This window comes from Sparus aurata, chromosome 16 (assembly GCF_900880675.1).
Source record: "Sparus aurata chromosome 16, fSpaAur1.1, whole genome shotgun sequence".
Lineage (NCBI taxonomy): Eukaryota > Metazoa > Chordata > Actinopteri > Spariformes > Sparidae > Sparus > Sparus aurata.
In genome coordinates this window covers 17,741,645-17,769,151 of record NC_044202.1, presented here as the reverse complement: position 1 = coordinate 17,769,151, position 27,507 = coordinate 17,741,645, and the positions used below count along the sequence as shown (strand labels likewise).

Sequence of the window (27,507 nt, the reverse complement as noted above, 5' to 3'; positions counted from 1 at the left end):
GAATCAAACGAGCAGTTAACAGTATTTTTTTCCTTTGGTGTGAGTTGCCAAGTTTTGGAGGTGTCAGTCATAAAGATGCCTGCCCTCACAGGTAAGCATTCTTCAGCTTAGTTAGCATAGTTAGCAGGCCTGTCGTCCATAACACTTTCTCCTGCGTGGTGATACAGACAGAAATTAGTTCTGACATGAAACGGCTCACAACAAGGTCTGTGGATTATCTTGAGTAACAGGGTCAGGATTTCTTGACAGAGACATTGCTGTTCCACTATATTCAATAGAGGGTAGACATCTTTATGGCCGATATCATTCATCAACTCGTGCCAAAACAAATTTTGAAGCATAAATAGCACTGCAAGTAAGAAGAGACATAGGTAGTCTTCCATTTTGGGTGAAATGGTCCTTTAAGCACTGTCAGACTGTGCATTAGCAAACCCTTGAAAATATGATGCATCATGTGTTCCGCTACTTTTTTGTTTGTCAAGAGGCTTTAATAGATCACACAGTCTTCTCTCTCAGTTAAACAATCACACTCCAGCTGTGCTGAAACAGCTGCAATAACACTATTTCTATCATGACATCATATTTAGCAGGAAAATGTTGCTGCGCTCTACTCGCTGTGTGCCACTTCTCATCAAATGCTCGGTCGACCTTCATAAATACTCACTGTAAGCCCTCTCTTCTGTTCCAGGATCTGTCCGGCTCGATTGATGACCTCCCCACTGGGACGGAGGCCGGCCTGGGCTCAGCCGTCAGTGCCAGCGGCTCCTCCAGCAGCAGCAGCAGTAGCCAGGGGGAGCAGGGGGGCGCCAGCAACCAGGGACAGTCCCCCTTCTCTCCTCACGCCTCCCCCCACCTTCCCAGCCAGAGGAGCGGGCCCTCTCCCTCCCCGGTGGGCTCTCCAGCAGGCTCCACTCAGTCCCAGCAGTCGCGATCGGGCTCTGGACCCATCTCTCCTGCCAGCGGACCCCCTGCCAACACCGCCGCACCGGGTAAGGCTGCCATCAGAGCCTTCTCAAACGACGTGCACATGCATCTTTATAATCTCATTTTGTCTTGATGAAAGGTGCGACTTGTAACATGATAACTTTATTAGTTTAATCACCACAAACAAACAAGACTATCACCGACAAGATTGCCGTCTGAACCAGACACTGCGCTGCGTTTTACATCGTGTACCACCGTGTTAGATTCCCTGGGAAATTTGCAAAATTGCTTTACAGCTTAAAGGGAAATTGCTTTGCGCCACCAAACAGGAGGCTGCTGTTTGAAAGCAAATGAGAGAACAACCACAAACACATCAGTCAGTGATGTCAAAATGAGGTTTATTGAAGATGAAAAATAGCTGTTGTGACATCACGGACCGGGGGCGTGGCCCGTCCATGTCCCATGTGCTTCCGGTTTCGATGCACTCTCTGAAAGTGATACTTTATAGTGAACTTGTTGCTGCTGTAAGCGCAGCACAGTTTTTCACACCCACATTTCTGCTTGACCTTTGGATCTTTTCCGTTATTTAGAGACCTGAGCCTGATTTCATTTGTTTTTAAATATGTGCATTTAAAGAGGATTTTAAAAAGGTCATGTAGTAAACTGACCCTTATGCAGAACAGGGAGACACGTCTCCACAAATAATAACATTCAAATGCAGTGTGTTTTGCATTGTGAGAGTAGATTGCGAGCATAAAGCGGTATCACTTCTGTCCATAAACAAACAAATCAAACTAGGAAAAAAACAAGGATTACAAGAGGAAACCATTGTTTATTTGCCTTGTATCAGTGTCTTAATTGAATATTATGACCCATTATAGTATTGTCTGTGTAAATCTAACCACTAAGACTTCCCTTAAGTGTCGGGTGAGCAGGTTCCGACCTCTTTTCATGAACCATAGCATAAGGGTGGCAACACCCCGGTTTAATAGCACCTCTTTTTTCTCGTCTCCAACTCACCGTATAATCCGTCCAGATCAATTTTCATTCTGCCAGTTTGGACAGAGGATGAAGCCGAGTGCACACTGCAGCAGAAAACCAAATAATATCAATCCAGCATGTCTAGACTTTGATATCTCGGGTCCATTTGAAATCCTAATTTAGACCGCGGAGGAATATTACAGCTTAGTGCCGAGCACTTCATGGAATATGTCTCATTCATTTTCTCCACACAGGTTTTGTCCTTGCATAGGGGGGATTTGTTAAGTCTTTGATCACGGTGTTGTAGAAACACGTCCCCTACAATGCAGAAGAATTTTAATAAAGTCCATTTCTCCCTGCTACCTGCGGATCGCTCAAGTATTTCCAACATTTATGTCCAGACAATATTTCCCCTCCACTCTCAGCGTTAATGAATTGAGACTGACTGGTAGTGGAGGACCTCCCATCTGATTTGTAGCCTTATCTGAGATATGGCGGGCCAAACAAGACACCAACAGGATTATCAGACAATGCACGGTGTGTCTGTCTGTCTCCTGAGGCCAGAGCAGAGCGCATAACCATTTGGATAAACACTGAGCATTATAAACGAGTGTGGATTTGATTTGTCTCAGACAGCCGCGTGAATCTGTGCGTGTGTCTGCGCGTGTGCACGCCGTTTCCCGCCCGGCCTCCCCGTCACTGAGTGGCTGACCGGAGCGTCAGCATGTCTCAGACTTGTCAGTCACTCTGACGAGGCGGGGCAAAGTGTCTTGAGTGAGATCCTGACACCACCTCCTCTTCCTTCTCCTCCTCGTCCTCCTCGCAGCCGGGTGATTGACGCTAATGAAAAACTGGGACAGTGGTTTTTCCAGGCGCCCGTGCCAAGAATCATGACGAGAATCCGGAATGAGGCAGCAAAGACGAGAAGCGAAACCGATCGCTGGGACGTGATTAATAAGAAAATATTTTAAAATATTCCCCGTGCCAAATAAATGGTGATAAAGCGTGGAGCAGTGAGTAACATCTGGCATGTTTTAGCGGCTGTACTACAATCAGTTTGAATTAGATCAAGGAGCAGCCAGCCTCAGAGAGACACGGGAGAACTAATGTGGTTAGCACACATCTGATTACTAACGCTCCGCCTTCTACACTTCATCACAAGTTAGGACACTTTGGTTAATGTTGTCGTTTTAGTTTGGTGCAAGTCAGCGAGGAGGGGAGGGAGCAACACTGTGTGTTTACGTCTGTGTATGTACATTCAGCGCTCCCACTTGTGTCGCTCCTGCAGCCAAACAAAAAAAAAAAAACACAGTTAATTATTCAAGCCAGTTTTGTGAAAAACAGTGTCCTCTAAATAAACTTAATAAGGCAAACATTAATGAGCTAATTAATTAGTTTGAAAAAGAATTACACTATTTGTCAACCATAGTTTGAGCACCAGTCAGGAAACAGTCACAACACAGCATATCTCCTGGCTGCTTCGGAATGTGGTTCATTAAGGCTACTGTCGGTGGAGGAATTGAAATTGCGGGCTCGTCTATAATTGATTCTGCTCCTCGAATGACATAAAAACCTGCTGTTTACATTAACGTTGGAGGTAATTTTGCTCCTATGAAACTCCATCATAGCTGTGCCGTGAATGTCACCGCGCGATGTCACATAGTGAGTTCTATCGATTCATCCTCCACAATCCAGCACAGAAAAAAAAAGAGTTTTATTGTTCTGACGTGTTACTTGGAGGGAAGACTTTCAAATCAGAAGAAAAAGATCTGAACAAACCAACTCACCTTCGAGGACAACAGGGGTACAAACAAATAAGGCTGCAAATTTGGCGGACCCTGCCACCTTTCTAGCGTCAAAGCTTTTGAGTTTGAATTATCTCTCCAAAACTGCATAGTGCCTCTTTAAATCATCATTGCTATCATTTTGTGCTCGTGAGTAGCATAAAGGGGCTACAGCTACCGTTTCATAGTAGAGTCCTCGGTTGTATAGTGATAAATAATTAGCAGACTTTTGTTTCCTTTAAATTCAAACAGTATCTGCAGTGCCAACGTGTGTGATCAACCATGTCACCAGGTAAAAAAGGTATTGTTAATTACTGCAATTAAAGGTATGTCACCCCAGGGCTTTGTGAAAATAGTAGCTCTGTACATGCGTGTGTCTTTGTGTGCGCGTGTTTGTGTGTCAGTCCGTCAGTCCGTCACCGGTCAGCCTGACACGGCGGAGTGATGCGACGTGTCACACGGCTGAGCACTCACGGGACACACGGTACCCTTGACAGCGGTCAGAGGAGAGCAATTTCATCATGTCATCCTTTCACCTGGCTGTCACACACGCGCACACACACACACACACTTCAAAAAATAACACTGTCGACAGGTAAAGCACACATAACAGCGGGGTTTCCTGTGAAACGTATATGATCACGCATATAAATCACCTGAATATGCTTGCTTGTTTGGAGGGGTGACAGTGTTGTGTTGTGTCTGTGTGTGTGTGTGTGTGTGTGTGTGTGTGTGTGTGTGTGAGAGAGAGAGAGAGAGAGAGAGAGAGAGAGAGACAGATTGTCAGCCTATCATACACCCATACTCTTGCACAAATCTATCTTGTCGGGGCTCCACAGCACGCCTGTGATTCCGTCGTCTCCTCGCCCCCCCCCCCCCCCTCTCTCTCTCCCTCTCTCTTTCTGTCTCTCTCTCTCTGTCTCTCCATGAAGCAAATCCAATACACTGTAACATTATCCGGGCCTCGCCTTGCTATTTGGATTCTCTCCCGGAGCCAAAAAGGCACACACAGGGCCAAATTGATTTTCCTGTTGCGCTAGATTTGTGACAGTCGAGCAGAAATCACATTGCTCAACCGCCAACCTCCCCCCTCCTCTTCCTCCACCTCGTATTCACGCACATACACACACACACACACACACACACACACACACACACAAACAGACTTTGATACACACACGCACACCTCTTTCCTCCCAGTGTCTCTGAAGCAATTCAGAGCGTCCTCAGAATATTTTTCTCCTTCCATGAGACATCAGGGACGAGGTGGGCAGACATTCCTCTCTCATCTGGACTGAATGGGACGAGCTATGAGCCGGAGAGTGCAGGACACAAGGCCCTGAAAAACAGTCCAGCCCTAAAAAGTCCCTAATGCTGAACTTTTTCATGACAGACTCCATTAAATATGCCGATATGTAGGTGTCTGCATTCCCTGGATATTTCTAGATGTAGATAACATAGTGTAATGCGTGTGGTTTGGAGTGTGTACACGGGCTGTGCTGTCACCAGGATGACGAACCTGTCAAGTATGGCGTCACTTCCCGTCAGCCCAAGCATGGTTGTCACCGAGAATGAGCTGAAGACGTATCTATTAGCAGACTGAACCCGACGCTCACCGAATCCAACTTCACACAAACACAGCAGAGAGACTCGGTTGTCACCAGCTCGGATCAGCGGAGCTGATAGGGTGGAGCAGATAAGGAGGAGAGATTCACATGTCTGCCGTCTGAGGTAAAATCCCATAACAAATATCAGTGTCAACAAAATATACTGCGAGAAAACACACTGCTTTTCTGGCTGTTATCTGATTTTAAAGTAGTACTTGAGGAAAAGCAGTGCTCCATAATCACCTATAGCTGTTCAGTTGAGTTGAGTTTTTGCCTGTGTGAGGGCCTCAACCATCCATTGCCCCGTGTGTCCCCTGTAGATTTCCATTTCTGTTTCTCGAGTCACTTATGTTGTCTTTCTATTGAGAAGTTGCGTTTTGTTGTTTCTTGTGCATGCGAGCAAACCTGGCAGCCTTGTAGGTCATGGCAAATCAGCAGACGCCCATGCATGAGGCGGCTAGTCCGAAAATAGTTTTGTGCTCTCAGTGATGGTGCAAGATCTGCTGCTTAAAACTATTTGAATGTCACGTTTTACTTATTTACTTATTGGTTGGTCGAACATTAGCTAGAAAGCTAAAGGCTTGTAATTGACTCCCACAAAATGTCGAATAACAAAATTTTATGTTTGATTAATCATTAATAAGTACACTTTGTGACCGGATTAAGTAAGTTCTCCCTGGGCCCCAAAAGCCCCTTTCGTCATCAACTTATGACTTACACAAGTGATTATCAGCTACATTAGCATCATTGTATTCCAGCTGCTGGACGACTTCGAGCCGTATATTGTCCTTGACTTGGTTGTTGAGGTAGTCGTTGTGGTGTTTGCCAAATACAGTATTGGATGCTGTGAGACCAAATTAATAAGGATTTCTCACATTTTGACCTGGATACAGCTGAAACAAAGGATTTCATTGGTCAGATGTACCTTTTTTTTTAAATATATTTGTATGCCAATTTTTTGGTAGTAAGTTTTTGGTAGACAGTAATCTGTGCTTGGTGTGAAAAGGCTTAAGTTAAATGCCTGTGACTACTGCAGGGTTGACCCAGGAGTAATTCCTGATAATACACATTGCACACAAAAGCCAGATGTTAGGGGGGTTAAGTTGTTGTTTTTTGGCCAGTGTGACGGGGCATTGCTGTACAGAGAAACTTTGGTTGAATGTTTTGTGTTGCTGTTATCGCTAAGCCTTTTCTCCATCAAATCTGTTTTGTTGAAGCTGCTGACCATTGTAACCCCTTAGAAAAATAAGCAGTAACCCCTGTCCCTGCCACCGTCGCAGTGTGTGTTTGTTTTAGACTGGAAGGCTGTAATGAGACAAACCAAACTTGATTGTGACTGTCTGTATTTGCAGCCGTTTTTCAGATCTGGTCTGTGCTTGGCGGTATTTTCATCTCTCTCTCTCTCTGTGTGTGTGTGTGTGTGTGTATGTGCCTGTGTTTACACATTTGCGTCTGGTTGTCTGCTTCGCTTTGAGGGTCAAACTGCAATACTTTTCCACATTGCGCGGCTGCTAATTGACACAGAGCACATCCACACTCCTCCATGGCCCGGCAGCTCACACTGTCTGCTGCAGAAAATCACAAATACTCATCGCTCCCTCTTCTATTTTCTCTCTCTCTCTCTCTCTCTATTCTCCTCCAAGGTCCAGTTAACAGCGCACCCCCTCCCTCCCTCCCCTCCTCCTCCTCCGCGTCTCGCCTCTCCTTCGTCTCTCCTCACCCCTCCAAGTTTTTATTTTCTTTTAACGGGGTGATTGGAGCTCGCGGGCGAGCGCTCGGGAGAGTTTAAGCTGTGTATCTGCGCTCCGCTTCAAGTGCTTCCAGGGCCTAGAAAGGACAGAGAGGTCAGGGCGAGTGGAGGAGGCAGAGGGGAAGGAGGGATAGATAGAGGGTGGGAGATAGAGAGGGTGAGAAGGCCAGGCCTGTCCAGTTGGTTAGCTTAAGGGTCCGTCCCAGTGAATCTCCTCCAACCCGCTTTACATCTGCTCTTGTCCTTTACATCGTCCCGCAGCGTAGCCCATGGTCCGCTTGCAGTTTAACATTTCAGAAAATAACGTTCTATCTCTAATTATGATAATGAGAAGCACAGATGGAAAAAACAATTTTGCAGCGGTGCGGGTGGGTTTTCCATGATTGGGTCAAAGGTCAAGCACAGATGCCTGGAAGGGACCAGAGTGATGACCTCAGATCAGGATTTTATGCATAAAAGTGGCCATTTACAAGAAACAATGTGAGTAAACGACTTCCCAGACGAAAGAGAAAAAAACTCATTTGCAAAAAAAATCGGACCAGAAAAGACGCCGCGGGGACGTTCAACCAAAAACTTGTATTTTTTCCTCTGTTAGTGGTGCAAGTTATTACAAGAAAGCAGTGGAGGAGGGTGGGTGGGGTGAGTCTTAATGCGAGTGTGTTTTGCAGTGTGGAGAGTGTGGAGCCGCGCAAGTTTTCTAGTCACACCACTCCCTGAGAGGCTGCGTGGTGGGAACACTGCCTCTGGCTGTCCCTGTCCCTCTCTCTTTCTCTCATTATTTTTATCATGCTCGCTCTCTCTCTTATGTTCCCTCTTGTGTCTCACGTTCCCTCATCCCCACCCTTCCCTCCCCATCTCTGTTTGTCTCTGCTGCTTTCTTCGCTCAGAGCGTTGCTGCGGTGCAGGCCTCCCACCGAGGAACAAGGCTGAATTTTTCCATCCGCGCTTCTGCCTCTGTTCCTCCCTCTTATTTCTCAGTGTCTCTCCTCCAGCTCTCTTTCTTCACTTCTGTCCTCCTTTTTTAACAGTCTTCATCCCCATCCAAGAATCAGCCCCCCCCACGCCCCTTACCCACATCTATCCGCAACTCCCACGTCTCTCCTCCTCCTGATGGCTGCTCATGTTCGTGTGAAACAGCTGAAATGCCCTCCCCGCGGACGCACATTATATTCACAAAGCACACCGTCGGCCAAAACAGGGGGAAAAAATAAATAAATAAAAGATGGCGCAGGCTTGCTGCGTTAGCCGTTTAGAGAAATCCCATTCTGACTGCTTCCGACTGGAAAACCCTAACCGAACCCTAACAGTGCGCAATTATTTTCCCTCCCCAGCACCTATTTTCCCGCTTTCTCTCACTCCATCGCTCTCTCTCTCTCTCTCTCTCTCTCTCTCCCACACATCCCGCTCGCTTGTTTTTTCGCTTAAGCTGCAGTTTTGCTTTACTTACACTTGCTACTCAGCATTGGAAGTAATGAGGATCTTGGGAAGGCGCTTGTTTTGCGAGCCACTGCAGGCCTGCGCTCGTCCCCTACAGGGAGAGTTAACTGGCATTAGCCCCCGGCTTGGAGAGGCATTGACTCGCACCCATTGAGATCTAAACCACCATTATTGGAGCCCGCTGTTTATCTGCCTCTTTCCCCTAAAGACGTGGCGAGTAGGGGATATTGCCTTGGCGCACGCGTGCGTGTGCATGTGTGTTTGTTGGGTGGTGCAGGTGTGTGTGCATTTACAGCCTAAGGGTTGTATTAAGAGATGGTGCTGAAGCAGGCTTTTTCTCTGTATTCTACACCAGTTTATTAGTGCGCACCACTGTTACTTCACTTTAGCAAAAATGGCCCCCACTGCTCCAGGGGGTCGGTATGTGTGAGAAACAGTTAGGGTGCAGTTAAGTGTGTGTGTTTGTGTGTATGTGTGTGTGTGCAGTCAATGTGTGTGTACATGTAACAGAGCTATCACTGTGTCCTGGTGCGTACATATATCTGCACACTGTTGCAAGCATGACACATTCCTTCCTTTCATCTGCAATTAATAAAAGTCTTTTCATTGACTCTCAGGTCGACTGTTCTTCATCGGCATCACACACACACACACACACACACACACACAGAGTAGCTTCTAAGCTTAATATTACCAGGGCCCTGAAACAAAACAGAAATATGGCCACAAGTACTCTCTCTCGGCTTTGAACTTCCCCAGCATTTGCGTTTGAAACCCTGATGAAAAAAAAAAGCTTCAAAGACCACACTCCCTCTCTTCAAAGGAGACTCAGGGTTGCCTCGACAGTCCTCGCGGAGGAGAAATTTAAAATGTGTATTGGGTTTTTAGCGAGGCGCATTATCTCCAAAAAACCGCAATGAACTCCCATTACTTTTGGCCCTGCTGCCTTGTATCATGAGGAAATAGAAGAAAATGGATGTGCTCACTAAGTGCCTTTTTACAAAGAGGAAATTACAGTTATTTGACTCTTCAGCGGTATTCCAGAAAAGAGCATCTTCGTCGCAGTTTTCTTCCAGTTCCACTCGGTCTCGTCGCAGCAGGTCCCGCCTTGAGAAAAAGTTCCCATCAGCACAATCAAAGCATCAGATGCGCTCATCTATAAAAGCCTAGTGGTCTCATAGGCCAGTGTCGGGGATAAACATTTGCACAGGCGGCGCTCTCATGAATGAGCCGTGTTTGAAGCCGCCACCGAAAATCTGATTAAACGTTCCGGCCCTTTCAGAATAAAAGCATCCAGTCCGAATGTTTTGCGTTTAATTAAAATTAATTCTAATGCGCCTATCTTAATCTTAGCTACTGTTGCCAATACATCTTAATATGTATGTAAGCAAGTGGCAGGGATTTTTTTTTTTTTATGCACTCTATTTTTTGTGTGTGTATATTTGCGCATGTTTACATGTAAGTGCTCAGCTGGGCGCTTGTGGAGGTGTTAATTGAAGAGAGTGGATGAAGATGCATGCTGAGGGACGGCAAGATATTACCGTGCCATACCACTGCCATGTGCTAATTGTGTTATAGAGCACTTTTGGGAACTCAAGCAATACAAGTAACACATGCAAAGAGATCGAAGCACTGAAACAAAGACACAATAAAGCAGGTGCCCAAAGCAAAACCTGTTTCCTCTTTGGACTGTTGCTGGGAAAAAAATCCTCCACAGGCCTGTATAGGCAACCGAGAGAGACGTCACGTTACAATCCGCTCACATATGGTCAATAAAAAGTGATTAATATATGTAAATTGATACAAATTGTTACAAAGAGCCCCCTTGAACATCGCCATGGAGCAACTAGAGCCTCAGGAATGTAGTAGAAAACCATTTTTATTTCTAAGATAAAGAACCGTACTCTAAGATACACATACCGGCACACAGTGTACACAGAATATCACATATTGTACATAATTCCGGGCCAGATGGGCTTTGAAAATCGCACGCACTCAGTGACACCAGTCAGAAGACGACACCCTGGATGTTGGATGGAAGTGTCTCCCGTCCGTTTATTTGTTCTACATTTTTATTCATAGCTCGCAAACACAGCCTCTTTTTTTTCTGCGGACAGGGAAAGATATACAGTCAGCTCCTGTTGACATTTAGCTCTCTCCCCTCTCGCTTTCCCTCAGCAGCACGTGGAGATGAACTGCGCGTCAAAGATTCAGCGCATGAATTATTAATAATACGGATTAAATGTGCCAGGACTCACTGTGGAGCCTGTTTGTTTTATTTGGACGTAATTATTTAATGGCACCCTGTTAAAAATGATAGTGAGGAGAGGAGGGGAGAGGAGAGGAGAGGAAGTGAGAAAATGTGAGAAGAGGCTTTGTTTGGACAATAATTGGTCGAGAAATAATTACGAAGTGCTCCGAGCTTCACACGTTCATCTCGAAGAAAGAGGGAAGGAGGATGAGGCTGTGTCAGACTCAACTATACTACCACGCCTCTCTTGTCTGTTTCTCAATTTCCTCTTTCCCAGCGAGGTCTCTGTTTCTTGTCGTTTTTCTTCACCTCCCCCTTGTCGCTCTCTCACACGCATTCAACACTCAGTGACAAACGCACTCGTATGTCTTTGCATTTATCTCATCTGCAGTGACAATATGCATCGGTATGTTAAGAGAGCAGTGGAGCATGGAGGGCACCGTTCCCTATTTGTACCTTCCTAGTGGCATTCACACTCACACACACACGCAAATACAGTCCAAGCTGCTGCCACCACCACTCTGCCATCCAAACAAACAGAGTCTGACAGCAAAGCTGGTGCCTGGCATGCATCCCTGCTCACACACAAACACACACGCACACACACACAGAGGCTAGCCCGTATTGGGGTCGACTTCATAGTTTAAGGGTTCAGTAACTCCTGCTAGCGTGCTTCATCCTAACTACCCATCCACCCGTCTAATCTCGCCCCGCAACTAAATCTGTCCCTCTGGCAACAAGTGGGCATGACCTATGTGCAAGTACGAGAGGCATTGGGTTCCTCCAGTCAGACACGGAAACGCAGACTACATAAACAGCACCGTGAAGTGTTCACACACACACACTGGTGCAGGAACACACACACGGCTGCATACACACATGCATACAGTACATACTACATACATACTAAAACATGATGTATGGTGTGGTTTTAACTCCCATCACTACATAAAGCCTAGATAATTAAATTGTAATGCTTAATTTATGATAATGATAATCTATGTTGTGATAAACATTCACATATGCCACAGTGCATTATGGGTACATTTACCTTTTAGGAGTTCCTTTCTGTTGCATGTGTAGATTTTTACTCGTAATTGGGTGGAAACTACTTATAACAACTACTGAGATTACTATTATTAAGTATATTTTGGGGGGGGCTGCTTCTACTTGTATGAGGTTTTTTTTATAAGTCTGCAGTTCTACTCTGACTTAAGTGTGCATCGCGCCATGTAATCTACTTAGTTTTAAAATTTTCGGGTACTGAGTAAATTTTGAATTAATAGCTGAACCTTTTTTCTGCATTTTTGTAGCCAATAAAGCTATCTGATCACAGACAGGTGAAAACACTGACATCTGCACATATTGCCCAGGTTTGGAGAGGTGACCACGAGCACTGAGCAGAACAGCGCAGGAGTTTGCAGTGATTTAGACGGAAATTCGGAGGTACAGAAAACCCTTTGATTGAACGCTGCAATTCAAAATCCATTAAACATCAACAGTTAGAAAGTAACTTATACTCTGAGTAGTGTTTGAGAAGGATACTTTGTACTTGTACCTAAGTATTATTCTGATACCAGTAGTGTATAGATTTATACTTATACATAGATTGTTCGGAAATTCTACTTTTACTTAAACACAGCAGTGTTCTGTTTGTTTTTTCTTGCCACTGGTACATATGGGCACAGAAGCACACAGAGCCAGTGTGTATTGTTTCTTTAGCGTTCACACTCTGACGTTTTTCCCCTTCCCTCGTGCCACATGGTGACAGAGTAACTAATCGAATATTCCCTCTTTGAAGCAGCGCCGCTGGATCTATTCATGTGTGAGGCAGGGGGTCTGTATTTGTGTGTGTGTGTGTGTGTGTGTGTGTGTGTGAATATTTCAGCACATATCTTATTGTGCTCTTACGAGTGTTTCCTTGTGTGTGCGGGTTTGTTTATTTACACTTATTTGTCCAATGACTTCTGTGTGTGCGTGTGCGTGTGCGCGCACGTGTATGTGTGTGTGTAGGCGGCCGGGTGTATGGAAATGTTGTTTATGCGGTTTTTATGCAAAGCAATTATGTTGACTTAATTGGGTTTGTTTATGTGGAGAGTGTGCCACCTCCAGTCATGTATTACTGTTACTGTGGACAGACACGTCACACAGGCACACACGCACGCACACACACACACACACGCACGCACGTATGCACGCACACTTCACGGAGCGGCACACTTTCTGCTGTGTGATTGAATAATGTGAAGTGTTTCCTTTATAATAAGGGATTTATATTCACTGTGCGATTTTAAGAAGGCTGTAGCGGCAAAATTGTGTTAATACAGCCCTCCTGTACTTCACGATGCATCACCCTGAGTAGACGATTACACTTGGCACATAGTCCTACTTCTATAGAGTCAAGTCAAAACACATACCGTCATTGTGAATACAAGCTGTGGCAGCATGTGCAGTTGAATAGCCTCACCACATCTACGGCGAACTACAACCAGTGTGGTTTAAAAACACCAACCGCTCTTCCTGTTGTCCTTCCCTCTCTTCATTGTCTCGCGTCTGAATCCAAAGATAAAAGGTTAATTTGCCATCTCTCTCCTTCCTCTAGGCCAAATCAATCCACCACAGTCTCTGTCTGCCATTGTCCTAATCAGACTCTCAACTCACTATTGGATTTCAATGGAACAGGCGCAGCCCAAAGACCTGCACAATCAATGAGCCTCAAATGGCTCCGGTTTTCTATAGGGGGATCGCTCTAGTTTTAATGCTTACACAAGGAAGTGGCACGGGGTCCAATGACTTAATATGTCCTCTGGAAGTGCATTTGTCATTTGGTTTATAGTGAACCACAAACAACTTCATGTATAGTGATTGCGCTGAGCTCTTGGTATCAAGAAACAAATCCAGGGCAGCTTCATTTAAGATAAACACCTTCAGCTTAATACTATTGTCTCGTTGTTTCTCTTCCAGCAGTCGAATGGCAGGAAACTTTTTGAACCAGGTGACTTCTGTGCCATTGAAATAAATGCGGAGAAAAAAGACAAAAGTGATCATCCAGCGCTCTATTGTTTTTTTTTTCATGCAACTATATATCCTTATCTGTTGACCTCGCTTCGTTCAAAGAAGGGTATTCAATGCAAAAATGTTTTCATATAATTTGACAGCTTTCTCGTTGAAAAGACGGAGCTGAATCTTTGGAGCTCTGAAATGTGTCATGTCGGCACAGTATCAAGTGGATGTCTGAATCCGACAATCCTCTTGTTGTTCTTCAGGCTCCACTATGGCCCCGCAGAACTCTGGGAATGGACCAGATGGATCCCACCCGCCAGTCACCCGCTCGCCCATGGCTCAGGAGAGAGGTATGTGTATGTGTGTGGCCACCATTTGGTGTTTGGCCTTGTCGGGGAGGGGGATAGTGAACGTTGTTTGTCAAGGAGAATACAAAGCTCAAAGGTGCAATACGTAAGAATTCAAGCTGCTAGTCCGGGAAGAGTTAGCTAATATGACAGCTGGCTGCGCAGTTAACCGAGCTCCCCGGCTCACGGCACCGATCCTAAGCAGCAGTTAGCGGCTATGTTTGGAGTGATTTAACGTATGAAATTGAAAAGTGGCGAATTCTTACATATTGCACCTTTAATGTTAACGATGTGCATTCATTTCACGTTGTTTTTTTTAATATATAAGTAAAACTAGGTTGGCCTGTGTTACACTGTAGTCTTTGTATGTGTGCAGCATAAATAGCGTCCAAAAGAACAGCTTGCACATCAAGCTCGGATTAGAAGAGGCTGTGGAAATAGTTTGTTTCTTTACATTCCACACAAGTGAGGCGTGCATGAAGAGTAGAGACCGTAGCAGTACAGGAACAGCAAAAATGGTATGTTGGCAGTGCGCAGAGAAAAAGAAATAACAATGATCGTAATGAAAGTTTTTTCTGAGGAGGATGTAAACAAACAATATGGCTGGTTTGGCTCAATGCAGGCCTTTGTTTTTCTTTCTTCTGCTCTTCCAAACGGAGTTTGTATGCCACCCACTTTACACCTTTCATATTCTGCCTTCTTGTCCAGTATGTGTTTAAAACTAACTTTTTAAACACATGCTGGATTAAATGATACTTGTTGTCGTTTCAGCTGAGCAGGTGCTCTCACACACAGACACAAGGATTTAGCATTTTGCTTCATCGTGGGCCAAGCTAGGTCATGGTAAAACAATGGGTTGGTAAATATGTAACAGTAAACATTTAGTCAACTTATCCTGGACTTTGTTCAAGTCAGAGTGTGTGGTTTTTTTTTTTTTTTGACAGAGCCACTTCATTTTTGGACACACTGGCTGCCAAAGGCTTGTAATCGTGATTGCTAACCCACAGGCCACATGTGCCCGCCAAAACGTGGAAATTGTTTCCAGCAATTACGGCCACTTCTCGAGTATTACTAAAAACAGCAGAATTGCTTGTGAAAAAAAAAAAATATATAAATCTGCATCTGCACAACACTGCGAAAAAAACTGAGAGATGGGCATGTAACCTTAATGGAGCGACTGTGACTCTCCCTCTCTATCACCCACTGAAGAGCAGTTAGCATTAGAGGGAGAGGGAGAGACAGAGGGAGGGGATGGATGAAGACAGAGCGGGCGAAGGACTGTAAAAGGTTATTTCCCAACATGATGAAATCAAGCCGGGGATTTAATGCTGCTCTCTAATGCCTGTAAACCTCGAGCCCTCCCCAGCCCGGTCCAGGAAACACACGGCGCCGGTTAACAGGGTTGCTGTTGTTTTTTTGTTTTTTTTGTTTTGTTTTTTTTTGCTGTTTTTTGCTAGCAAGGATTAAACCACCCACCCATCCCTCCCTCCCCGAAACACACGCCCCACTTTGCTCAAGTGCCTGCCTCCGTAAGAGCCTCTCTCCACTTCTCATTTCCATAAATCCGCTGAATGTCCCTTTCCCCCCCCCCCCCTCCTGACTGTCTCTCGCGTGCTTCGCCGGCTGCCTGTTGTTGTTGTCCGGTTGAGAGCTCCCCTTCGCTTTGCCAGAAAGAGAGAAGGGTTTATGTGTGTGTGTGTGTGTGTGTAGCAAGCGAGCGAGCGAGAGGGGAACGAAGCCGAGAGAGAGAGAGAGAGAGAGGGAGAGAGAAATCCTTGAATGTGTTATTTGCTTTTAGCACTGTCTGCACAATGTTCCTCTCCTCATCCATTTTCCAGGCAATTTAAAGCGCGATATTACACACTGTAATTTTTTTCTCCTCCTCTCCAGAATCCCCTTACCCTAATGGAAGCAAAACATTACAATAATGTCCTCGCTCCTTAAACCCAGCACTCGCAGCCTAAGCACTTTCGGGCCCCAATCGCTCTTTCCCTCCGTTGCACTGTCTTTCCCTCCCACACACACACTTTCTCTCTCTCTCTCTCTTTCTCTGTCTGTCTTGGCCCCCCGTCTCTTCCCCACGAACACACAGACGCCGCGCGTTTATTGCTCTCTCTCTCGCGCGCGCCGTTATCTCCCCCCACACGCTCAGAAACACAAATACGTACACGCATGTATGTGCGCATAAGCATAACGCGAACACACACGGCGTTCTTAAACTTTTATCTCCCTCCGCTCCCCGCGCATTTCCTCCCGCTCTCTTAGCAACGAGGAATTATACAAGCGTCAACGTGCCCTCTCCAACTTCTTTCCCCCCGAACCCCAAACTCACTAAAGAGTCGGTCTGTGCGTGCACGTTCAACAAAGCGGGTAGCTATCAAACTTTACAGTCGAGCGCGCCCAATCCATTTACACCTAATCTGCAATACTGAATCCCCCTCCCTAACACACACACACACATGCCCACACACTCTCTCTTTTTCCCTCAATGGCCATCCAGCGACCTTTCCTCATTCGTGGTGGATTGGGAGACCTTTCTGTGGGTTTTAAAAACGGAAGGGGCGGCTTGAAAGAGCGAAGCCCAAGCGAGGATCGCTCCAAATGTCAATTTGAATGGTGGAGGCGAGTTTCGGGCCTGAGAGGCTTTGACACATCTATTGACAGAACGGGTTAGAATAACACAGTGGCCGTGGTCAAATCACCGGCTTATTCTGTGGAGAGTGGAGCACATGTTTGGATTTTTTATTTTATTTCCAATTCTGCCCATTCTTTTAAATGTAGACACACACACATGAACTCGGCTTTTGCGGGTGTACGTCTTTAAGGCCAAGTCGACCTGTGCTTTCACCACTGATCAGGTTTATAAAGAGATCAGAGTGTGTGTTTATTTGTGCTCGAGGTTCCTTTTACATGTCAGCCTGTCCTTTTTTGCGCAATTTGTGTAATGCCCACTCGATGCTGTGTTACTCACTGATGTGTATCTACGAGTAACAGGAGCCAAAGCCCAGCTAAAAGATTAGGGCTTTAATGAAAAATAAGGTTGTCTTTACATGAGACAATTTAATGGAGCTCCAGATTTGTGAAGCAGGAGAATGATCCCACTCACCTTCGCTCAGTTCCTCGGTCAACATTTGATTTCACTGAGCAGGTACATTTACTACTGAGGAGCTCTTTGGGGTTTAGACCTTGAACATCATAGACTAAGTGTTGACATTGCTTTTTATGTGTATTTGTGCTTTTCAGGCTTCATGCCCAACATGCAGAGAAACCAGGCTAGCTCTCAGTTTGCCTCCCCTCAGTCCGGACCTCCCATGTCCCCCCACCCCTCACCTGGTGGCCCATTGTATCCCGGGATGGGTCCCTACTCCCAGAGCGGCCCCCCAGGCCCTTACGGACCTCAAGGATCACAGTATGGACACCAAGGTTAGAGCCTGTTCACTCCTTCTTCTTGCCACTTACTCTCCCACAACTCTCCCTACTTTTTTTTTTGTTTTAGGATAATACATCATTCTCCCTGTGCTAATTCACAACTTGGTAACTGTCACTTAGCAAGCTTGACGGTTGCTAACGGCATGAGACAAGACAAATAAAGTTATACGTTTATTCAAAAGAAGACATAAAGACAAAAAAAACAGACATAATGTATGCACCATATGCTCCTGTCTTCGTATGAGGGGGAGTTTATACTCCTGATCTGAAGGTGTGCTATATTTTGACACATGGTCAGCACTGTCAGCAGTCCTTGGTATCGGTCAAAGACGCAACACTATGCTAAGAATTAATCAGAATTAGAATTAGCAAATTAATTTCTATTGAGATTGATAGTGAGAGATTAATTTTGCATCAAAATTCTAGGTGTAACCAGGTCTTTGACACTTTATCATACAATGGTTTCAGTAAACCATGCATGTTAATTTTGATTTGCTTTGAAGTGTTAATAAGAGCTAATAATCTATTAATGGCAAAGAGAAAGGTCTAGGTTTGTAATTTGACCAAATGGGCTGTTCTCCCCCCCTGCTAAATTTCAGTGTATTCCTTTAAACACCAGTGTGTCTTTACTCCGGGGCTTTAATGAGAAAGCGAGTCCTTGGAATCAGGCTCAATAAAACAACACAAAACAACTCCTGTCACAAAAAGAGGATGTAAATTCCTGGCCACAGTTTAAGAAAGACTATTGAAAAGCAAATGTGGGATAATTTGTTTTACCCCAGGCTGAATTAATTATGAAAACAGCTCCTGCGTTGACTTTCTGTGTTGACTTTTACTTGACATCAGATTTATTTGTAGAACAACTTGTTTTCCTATTCATCTGACTAGAGTGATCATTCATTCTAAGGTGTTATAGAGGAGTTTGGCAGGATGACTGTTGAACCTTAATTCTTCATCACATTGGGCCTTGACATCAGTTCTTTGGTTTCAAAGAGAGTTTGCTAATGAGTGATACATAAAGACTCATTTTGAAAGGCATAGCCATCTTTTGTTTCGGTTTCTTATTCTACCTATAGTGTCAGTCTATCTGTGTTTCTGCTTAAATGTCACCTAAAATGTCATCAGATCTTCATTCAGTTCCCAATACTAGATAAAAAGGATCCAGATAAACACATAATACAAAAGTTGTACTTATTCATTCATTTAATTAGCTGCACTGAATTCAGTTATCTACCGTTTCATGTCTTTGTTGGAAACTGTGCGTGAACCTCTCGGCCATCAGTTCATTTAAAGGATAATTGACGTGAGGTGTTTTAATTAATGCGATGACAATTAGGTGTGAGTTCAGCGGTCCTTGATCTATTGAAAGACTATAAACCTTGGTGTGATCATCGCCACACAAAGTGTGGAAGTTTGCCATGCCTCCATCAAAGCAGAGTTTCATAAGAGTTTCTTTCTTCTCATCAATCCATAGTCAGACGGACGGTGTACAAATGGGGGAAAGTCAACACCCAAGAGTGGTCATCAAACAAAAGTCACTCAGAGAGCAAGGTGCAATACTGTAGGAGGTCACAAAGTAACATCGGAAGATCTACGGACCTTTTTTGTATCGACTAATAGCAGTGTTCAGGAGTTCAGCTTTAGACAAATCACTGAACGTGAATAGTGTGTATGGCAGCGTAGTAAGGAGACAGCCATTACTTTCCAAGAAGAGCACTGCTGCCCGTCTAGAGTTTGCTAAAAAGACAAGAAGAGGAGAGAAGAAAAGAGAAAAGAAGAGAAGAAAGGAGAAGAGAAGGCTATCAGAGGAATGTCCCACAGATGGACGAGAGCTTGTTGGTTCTAATGAGAAGTGTCCTGTTTGCCGTAAATCAGACACTGCATACTAGCATGAGGAATTTATCCCACCTGTGAAGCACTGTGGTGGCAGTATCATGTTTTGGGGTTCCTTTGCCGCCTCGGAACCGGGACGACTTGCAACCATTCATGGAAACTATCTTCCAGGATTGTACGGTTACAGAAAATGTTCAGTTTAATTTATTACTGCTCAAGGGTGTCTACATTTAAGAGGACAGTCTGCAGTGGAAACACAAAGCAGACCTTGCGTTTAAGGTACTGTTACCATCGGTTGTGTAGGGTTCAAAAGGTGCTATACCGTAAGTACTTTGAAAGGAGAGGAGTTCTCTCCCTGTAACTTTCAAATTCTAATCACATTGAGACCACTTTTACACAGAAATAGAAAAAGTTCTAAAGGGTTCACAAACTTACAGGCAGTACTCTTTCTATAACTCTCATACATATCCACACAGATACAGTCGACTGTCATCCTGTGCGGTAGGTCTCACTGGGGGCATTAAAAACCACTTCTTTCTGAAGTTGTGACTCTCAGAAATATTCATGAGACGCTTGAACCCTGGAGGGACCTCTGCCCGCCCTCATGACAAGATTATGAAGAAGCTCCAGACTGACAAGGCAGACTGACACGTCATGGGGTTTACCCACTGAATGATCATGTCCGGTTCCTGTCAAAGGGGCCAGTGTTTTTAGAAAAATTGAAACAGGTATTTTCTTTTTTATATAGTTCATCAATCATTTTTCCACTCTCAAACATGGCATGATTGCGGATATTTGTTACATTTCCTACAAATGTATGGTAGATACTTCTATAAACTGAAAATAGTGTTTGCAGCAGGTTCTTGTATCCAAAAAAGAGCATTCTCAAACATCCCATACATCCAGCACCAAAAGATAGGGACTTCTTCAATAGTTATAGCACCTTACCCTTATATGGCAGGGTCATGTCCTAAAAGAGCAAAGTCTTTTCCTTTAATAATACATTGATTGTGTTTAACAAGTTCAAATTCACCTCTCATAGTGTACATAATCAGTTTTGCATTTATCTCAGACATTAAAGGGAGACTTTTCTCTGAGTTGGAGGCTTTCGAGAAGCCCAGCATACAAACACAGGGCTTCAAAAGTTAGTTATTTCAGAGAGAGATCCACAACTGTGTAGCTTGCAAAGACTGAAGTATTTAAAGACTTTAGAAATGTATTGCTTGTTTGAGCTAACTAAGAGAATATATTTAGCAAACCTCCTACTTTTAAAGCACAGCTAACTTCTCTAATTCACGCTGTGACTGCAGTTGTTGGAGCAACAGTCTTTGGCTCCATTTGCCACAGTATATAGGCCCGTTTGATGAGACATTTGGTGAATCAGTCATAACAATCATCAAAACCAGTCTTTTTTCTGATATTGAAAAAAAAAACTTGGAAAAAAAACACACACACACATTCAAGGAAATATGGAAAAAAAAAAGTTTGGATCGCTCTCTCTATAATTAAGCATTCTCCGCTCGCTTGTTTTCTCCAACGTACGACTCCCGGCCATCCAACAAACGTTGACATCTGCTGCTGTACTTCGTTTTCTGCCTTTGGCGACACACCAGACGAAACATTATGGTATTTTTTGGTAAATGTGTGTTTTAATGTGTCACCTTGATAAATGCGCCCATCCGTGCGTGTGTTTTCCCAAAATTGCGGCCTCTCTCTCGCATTTGTTAATGTTGATTAATAGCCCTAATGCATTTGGTATTTGGCCTTCCTTCTCCACCCACTCTTATCTCTTAATGTGACTTTGGCTGGGCTGACAGCCCAGTAAGCAGAGAGAAGAAGAGAAAATAAAGTAAGCAGAGAGCGACAGCGAGGCGGACTAGCCTGGAAGAAGCTCTGGAGGCAGATGAGCGTGAAATCTCACAGTGATGACAGGAGAGATGTTCCCTTCAGAAACAGAGAGAACAGCTCGGGCCCGCTTGTCTTCTCATCGCACACATTTACAATATACACAGTACATATATGATGGTACACTCTCAATCAAATTTAACACACTTGCGAGTGACCTGCATCTGTCTTGCATCAGTACTCTAGGATACTGCAGTGCGCACCTTAAAAGTGACACTTCTTGAGAGACTACATTTGTATTGTGTAAAGTACGCACAAGAACAAAACACACAAGAATATATATTCCCTCTGTTACTACCTGCTACATCTATGTATCTACATTTCGCAGTTTATTAGGCACACGCGGATGAAACCAGTGCTGTCTGATACAACACCCTGCAATAAATCCTTCTTTCGTTAGCGTGGATGTAATTGAATACTCACTAGCTAATGGGTTGTTTTACCTTGAAATAAGGTCTGATGTCTCTCCAGATTTTCACTATCCAGTGCTTCTTCAGTTGCTGATCAATTGAGAAGTGATGAAAAAACAAAAAATGGCGAGATTCATTACATTTACATATGACTTGCAACCTGGAACACTGTAGCATAGCATTATCCCAACATTTGAGTTTCTCACCCTCAGAGTGACGTGAAAAGGCTTCGTTCTGTCAGTGCAGTTCTAATGTCTATCTGAACACAGACTTACCCCCCCCCAAAAAAGAAAACAGACTTCCTCATCTTTCCCCAGATTTCCATTCTTGTGAGATCATCTTGCCCTCATACAAAAATTGCTAATACACATTAAATATGAACGCATTACTTCCAACACCTCCACTACTAGAAACCATTCTTGCGAGCTCCAGCACATAGCCAGGACCACGGGGTGAATAGGGCAGGCAGCTGCTGGTCATTGTTCTTAATGACAGCTCCATCTGCTTCCCTTCCCTCTCCCTAGCGCACTAACAAATTAGCCAGCCATTAGCTAACACAGAAACACACTCCCAAGTTTCTGAACTCCACTCTGCTGTTTTTCTTGGCCTGTCCGCTTGTATGCTGGGAAAACCTCATTCTTGGGCTTTTAGATTGTGTGTGGTGTGTGCGCTTCCAGTTTGTAGCTTACCGAAGAGCATAAAAACTGTTTGGTGTTGTGTAACTCCGTGGTGCAGCTTGTGTAATCGACTACATAAGCTCCCTCCGACATACAGTTATGATGATACATGAGACCACGGGAGGATGTGGCCCTTCTACAAACAGTGCTAAAATATTAAGCAGTTATTTCCAGAGATCTTTGATTAGATAAGTCTGCCTCTTAGACTGTAACCAAACATTTTGCTCCAAATAGATGTCAAGTCGAACGCTGCCAAAGCTTCCCTCTTTCGCTGTGTTCTCACTGCCCAAATGAGAGCTGTTTAAGCGCGTGGATTGCTCAGTTTTCCTCAAAAAATATTAAAGCTGCTAAATGTTTATGGCTGTCCTTTGAAAGCCCTCTTTATCCAAAGTTAAACTGATCCCGTACTGTGCGGTGATATCAGGCTCTCCTCACGACTCAAATGACTCCAACAGCTGTTTTCAAGACGTGCATTTGGACATGGTACAGAGCCAGCATGTTGAGAACAGTGGACACGCAGACGGACGGGCAAGGAGGATATCAGGCCATTACAGTAGATAGATATGGAGTCTGTCTCAGCTCTCCCGCTCTCTCTCCCACCCATCGCATAGCTCCCTCCCCCCCCTCGCGGGGTTAAGCACTTTGCTGGTAATGACCGTGCTTCAGACAGCACTTTTAAGCCTTGGTGCCTTGCTGGAGCCGCAGTGTAATTCAGCCAAAAAAGCCAGCGCCCGGGGGAGGGAGTGGAGCTTTTTCTGAGGAAATTGACAGTGTGTGGAGCTCGTCAGCCCCAAGGCGCACCCCGGTCCTGCTTAGGCTCAGACACCCTGCTGGGAAAGGTGCTGAGGTGGCTGGGAGAGGATGTGAAGGCCTCTGGCAAGAGAAGACGCTGCAAAAAAAAGTATCCATCCCAGCAAGTCATACTATTATACTGCAGTGTAATACTGGGTCTCTAAACGGTGAAAAGCAAGTGGAGAGAATAATTTGTAATTCTGTGTCAATGGTCTGTATCTGTTGACATTATTGACACTGCTAATCTGCATGATGTCAAGATATTTAAACGTTTAAAAACAGATAAAACTCCATAACAAACAGTTAAAATTAGAGTTTACCAGACATAACTCCGGTCCTGTTCTTGGCAGCACCCCACATTTCTTTCTCGTCCACCTCCCCGCCCGAAACCCTCCTCTTCAAACCACTACGACACCCACAAAAAAAGCGAGAGAGAAAAATGCTGTTATTCATTTCTTTTATTTGTGTTCAGCCACATGGGGACATGGACAGTCTGCCCTGCTCCTGTCCTTGGCAGCTCAAGCATGCAGCCATGTAATCTGCGTTCCACTCCTTATTGATGGAGTTCACAGATCCGGAGGGCGCATTGGTGCACCATCATCCCGTACTCCACCGTAGCCGGGAGAATGACTGCCTCGGCTGTTAGCATTGGACGGTCCAGTCTGCTGAGGAAGCAGTAGACGTTAATCTGCTCGGTCACACTCCAGCTCTCCCGCGGGACTGTGGGGATTAAACCCGGCGCAGGATATAGCGTCCGCCCGAATGCGTGACCGTGCTGGGAATTTCCATGTAATTGTGAACGAAGCACCATGAGCCTTCCTTCTCCTTCTCCTCCCCTCCATCGCACTATAAATACCACCAAGACTCCCAAAGGCACCAAGTGCCCGAGAAGCAGGCAGGAAACCAAGACTGAGCCACAAGGACGCGAGAAAGGGACAAATAAGAAATGACATCCTCCTTGTCCTCTTTTCCTCTCGTCCCTCTTTGATTGGTTTCCAGAGCAGTATGAGTAGCATGCAAAGTAGGTGAAGTAGATGGCACACTGATTTGCATACAGCATAGTATGTTAAAGCTAACACTCCAGATTTCTTTCTTCTGGCTCATTTTGAGCAACAGGAAGTGGAGTTTCTTAGATTCTTTTAGGTTGTTGAAAGTCGGGGTTTGCACAGAAAAACCATCAACGGCTCACAATTCATATTACCTCATACTGTACGAAGCTACTGTCATTGTTCGGGAAAGACATGCTAACAAAAGTTAACTGAAGGATAAAAGTTAGAAGGATCATTAGAAAACTGATCTTAAACGTAGTGACTTGTCCGACAGACACTACAATTTCTAACTGTTTATATAGCAAGGTTAGGAAGCTGAAAACACGACAGAGCTGACCGGAGAAACTGAGCAGTGCTGGCTCAGTATTGTGTGAGCTGACCAATCAGAGCAGACTGGGTATTCAGGGGGGGGGGGGGGGGGGGGGGGGGGGGGGGCCTTTGAGAGAAAGGAACTAAAACAGTGTTTTTTGAACACTAAAGGATGTAAACCTAAAACAAAATTTTGCACCTGAAAATAAGCATTATATGTCTTCGTTACCCTTTTAGATATATATTTTAATTGTTTTTTGAATATGACCTATATATTTTATCTTTATTTTATCTTTTGCCACATGATCCAGCCTCCTCAACTAAACTAAGCCTTAGACATCATGAATGACTCTTCTTAAAACACCTAGAATTTCATGGTTGAGGCTCTCAGTCATTTTAAAAAGTGGGTTAGTACACTATCTGTCCTTGAAGAAGCGCCCTGGCGCAGCCCCAATCCTTCAGCAAATGAATTATTCCTGTCAGGATAGAGCAAGACTCATAGGGAAGCTTAGCGCTAACGCGGTCCCTCAGCTACTCTGTCTTTCCTTTGTCAGCCAAGGCAAACGTAGCCCACAACTAGAACATTTTGAATGGTAGTACATCAAGACGGATACTTTCTCTTGATGCAGCTTAATGACTGTTTTTTTTTTTCAACACAAGCCTCTTCAACTCCATTTGGCTTCTCATCGACAACCAGTAAAGTTGTATCATGGAAACTTCCAGACACTCACTCCCACTTCAGGGGCTTTTGAGCCCATTCGCCAAAATGGGAAAGGAAAAAAAAAATGCAGATTGTCCAAATGGGACTGTGTGATATAAACAACTCCCCGGGAGGTGTGCTGGAGCCTCACTCTGTCACAAGGGCCAAAAACCACAAAGTGTCCGCCCAGGCTTTGGGAATGTATGGCAGGCGGCCACGACATGGGGCTCAACAGCTGTCCAAAGAGGGCTGAGAGAGGTCGCTGACTGCGGCCTTGTTCATGTGCAGCAAATCGCCCACCCGAGCCGAGAGGGAGGAAGCTGCAGGGCACCGTTCCCAGGATTTTCCACAGCGTCGTAGACAGTTGCTTATGAGTGGAGGAAACATGGAAATGTGTCTTCTAACCGGTCGCATGGTCTCAGAAGCATTTTATTTGCATTCACACAGACACACACATACACACACACATGCACTGTACACCCTACATATCCTCCTGTGTTCGTTAGCAGACATCCTTTCTTCCTGAACGCTTCCCTATTATAGCCCCAAAACCCTTGACAGGTGTCAGCTGTACTCAGCTCACCGACTCACCAAAGCCTCTCCAGAAATAATCCGCTTCTTCTTTTCCCATCTCCCACAGTAGATTTCATCACAATTTCTGGACAAATTCAACCGGAGCTGCTGACTTTTATGGGAAAGACTTTTATTTTGATTCAATATAAATCCTATCTCGGGGGTTGGGGGGGCAGGAGGTTTCTTTTTTTTTATTCTCCCTACCTTTCTGTCTGTCTGTCTTCCTCTTTTTCCGCCCCCACCCTCTGCTGCTTCCTTCCGCGCTCTCCCTCTGTTGGACTCGCAGGCTTATGTCATGTGGAAAGTGTCTTCACTGAAGCAGCTCGAGGACACTGAGAAGCCATTTCCATTTTCGGAGATGTTTTTTTTCCCCCCGTGTGGAATATTGTCATTCAACTTTCCCTCGTTTGAGCGTGCGGAAAAGCCTTCAGGTTTTAAAGGGACTTGATCCCCTTTTCCAGACATATTCTCAGAGGATTAAGCAGTGAGGCCCAACTAAAGCACCCTTAATCAAATCAAAATAAATAGCCCCCTTCACAATGGAGGATGCCACATTTTCCATTTCTATTTTGCAGAGGATTTGTCCCAGGGAGAGAACATCAGCGGGGAAAAAAGGCCCAGCGCCTGCAGAGGGAATACAATGTGATGTGCTCCATATGTGTGTGTGTGTGTACTGCACTGACATGTACAGTCGGTGTGTTTTAGTGTGCCTCAATGTAATGTACATGTTGTCTTGGACAGCGTTCTCATTCTCTTTCAGCGCTTATTGCAGCTGGTGTTGGAGGCGAGCGCAGCTTTTAGAGCCAAAATTGAGGGGTTTAAGTGTGCCTTAGGAAAGCTTCTGGCATTGCGGCCGTGTGGCACTCCAGGGCAGCAACACAGCATTTACTGCAGATTAGAGCTCCCCTCAAGTGTTGCACAAAGTCCGCCTTAAGCTTGGCAATTGTTCCGAGGGCCAACCGGCAACCTGCAGCTGTGAAAAATGTCAACGCACCCCATATAGTTTTACAGGCCTCCACTGAAGGTTATAAAGGTTAGGACTCAGTGTTCAGTTTTGCGCTTTATATCCCTTATTCCTCGTCTGTCACAGGACTATTTTCTTGATGGATGAAAATGTTGTATGTGTCACTGATGCCGGTATCAGGGTATCAGCTGACAAGCACTTAATAAACACTCCATCTCTCTCAAATAAAGTGATTCATAGCACCTATCTGCGCCTACGGTATTTCACAACAGCTATTTTGTGTCAATCTCGTAAGCAATCTATCAAATTCAAGTGGGAAGTTAATGTCCAAAGAGACAGCAACCCATGTTTTACTTTTTCACTGACATTGTCTGTGTAATGTTTCAGTGATGCTCGGCTCATCCACATGTGCCTTCTTCCAGGTAACTACCCTCGGCCCTCCAACTACGGCGGGGCCGGCAGTACCGGCTACAGTGGCCCCGGCCCTGGCATGACCAACAGTCTGGGAATGAACGCCAGCAGCCCCATGCACGGCCAGGGGCCCGGCCAGCCCATACCTGTAGGACGCAGCCTCGGCCCAGGCAGCCAGAACAGGGTGTACCCGCCCATGGCTCCCAGCTCTCCCAGCATGCCCCAGCCAGCTGGGCCCGGGATGGGACCTCCTTCTTTGGGTAGCTCTAACCGCAAGGCCCAGGAGGCAGCAGCAGCTGCCATGCCAGGATCTGCCAACTCAACACACAACAGGTAAGAACACAGCAAGGAAATCTTGGAGATTTTAAGAT

At 45.0% G+C, this 27,507-nt stretch overlaps 1 protein-coding gene across 9 annotated transcripts in view; it reads left to right on the top strand.

Annotated features, from left to right (window-relative positions):
* The window catches only part of LOC115566198 (AT-rich interactive domain-containing protein 1B-like), a 188,056-nt gene that overhangs the window by 127,949 nt on the left and 32,600 nt on the right, over nucleotides 1-27,507 (top strand). For all 9 annotated transcript variants that reach the window (XM_030391955.1, XM_030391949.1, XM_030391957.1 and 6 more), the window contains 4 exons: nucleotides 689-989; nucleotides 14,001-14,087; nucleotides 17,328-17,507; nucleotides 27,148-27,469. In XM_030391955.1, coding sequence (XP_030247815.1) covers nucleotides 689-989; nucleotides 14,001-14,087; nucleotides 17,328-17,507; nucleotides 27,148-27,469 — 890 coding nt within the window. The remainder of the gene's footprint in view (nucleotides 1-688; nucleotides 990-14,000; nucleotides 14,088-17,327; nucleotides 17,508-27,147; nucleotides 27,470-27,507) is intronic.